Source organism: Condylura cristata, unplaced genomic scaffold (assembly GCF_000260355.1).
Source record: "Condylura cristata isolate star-nosed mole 26May11 unplaced genomic scaffold, ConCri1.0 scaffold00012, whole genome shotgun sequence".
In the NCBI taxonomy this organism is placed as follows: Eukaryota; Metazoa; Chordata; class Mammalia; order Eulipotyphla; family Talpidae; genus Condylura; species Condylura cristata.
In genome coordinates, this window is record NW_004567113.1 from 55,718,729 (window position 1) to 55,719,206 (window position 478).

The 478-nt window shown below is 62.6% G+C and overlaps 1 protein-coding gene across 1 annotated transcript in view; it reads left to right on the plus strand.

Moving 5' to 3' along the window:
• EVC (Ellis van Creveld protein) overlaps positions 1–478 on the plus strand; it is a 23,414-nt gene that overhangs the window by 19,262 nt on the left and 3,674 nt on the right. The window contains exon 10 of the mRNA XM_012724047.1: positions 44–319. Within this exon, the coding sequence (XP_012579501.1) occupies positions 44–319 (276 nt within the window). The remainder of the gene's footprint in view (positions 1–43; positions 320–478) is intronic.

Genomic DNA, 478 nt, shown 5'->3' on the forward strand with positions numbered 1-478 from the left:
GCCGGCCGCCCCTGCTCGGCCTGAGCCTTCTCCTCCCGCCCAGAGAGTGCTGCTGGAGGCGGCGGTGGAGAGCGTGTACGTCACGGGCGATGGCGCCCGCCGGCTGGCGCAGGCCTACGCCCAGCAGGTGCGGAGGGTGATGCAGGCCCACGAGGAGAGGAGGCTGCGGCTCCCGGAGCCCCTGCTGCAGGGTAGGCCCACTGCCGCGGGGGCCGCCGGCACCGTGTGCGGGAGCGGGGTGCCTCTGCTGCTTGGTTGCAATGTGGCGGTCACCATTAGCGGTGTTTTACCTGTCACCTGCGTGGTCTCCAAATGGAGCTGAAGAAGCAGCCAGGTAGAACGACGGGATTTTCTTTTTCTTTTTCTTTTTTTCAAGATTGATTTATTTGTGCATACAGAACTGGGGTACAGGCCAGGGGTGTGGGGGTGAGAGGATTCCCCAGAGAAAGAGTGGGGAACAGAACAGGTAGATCGATGA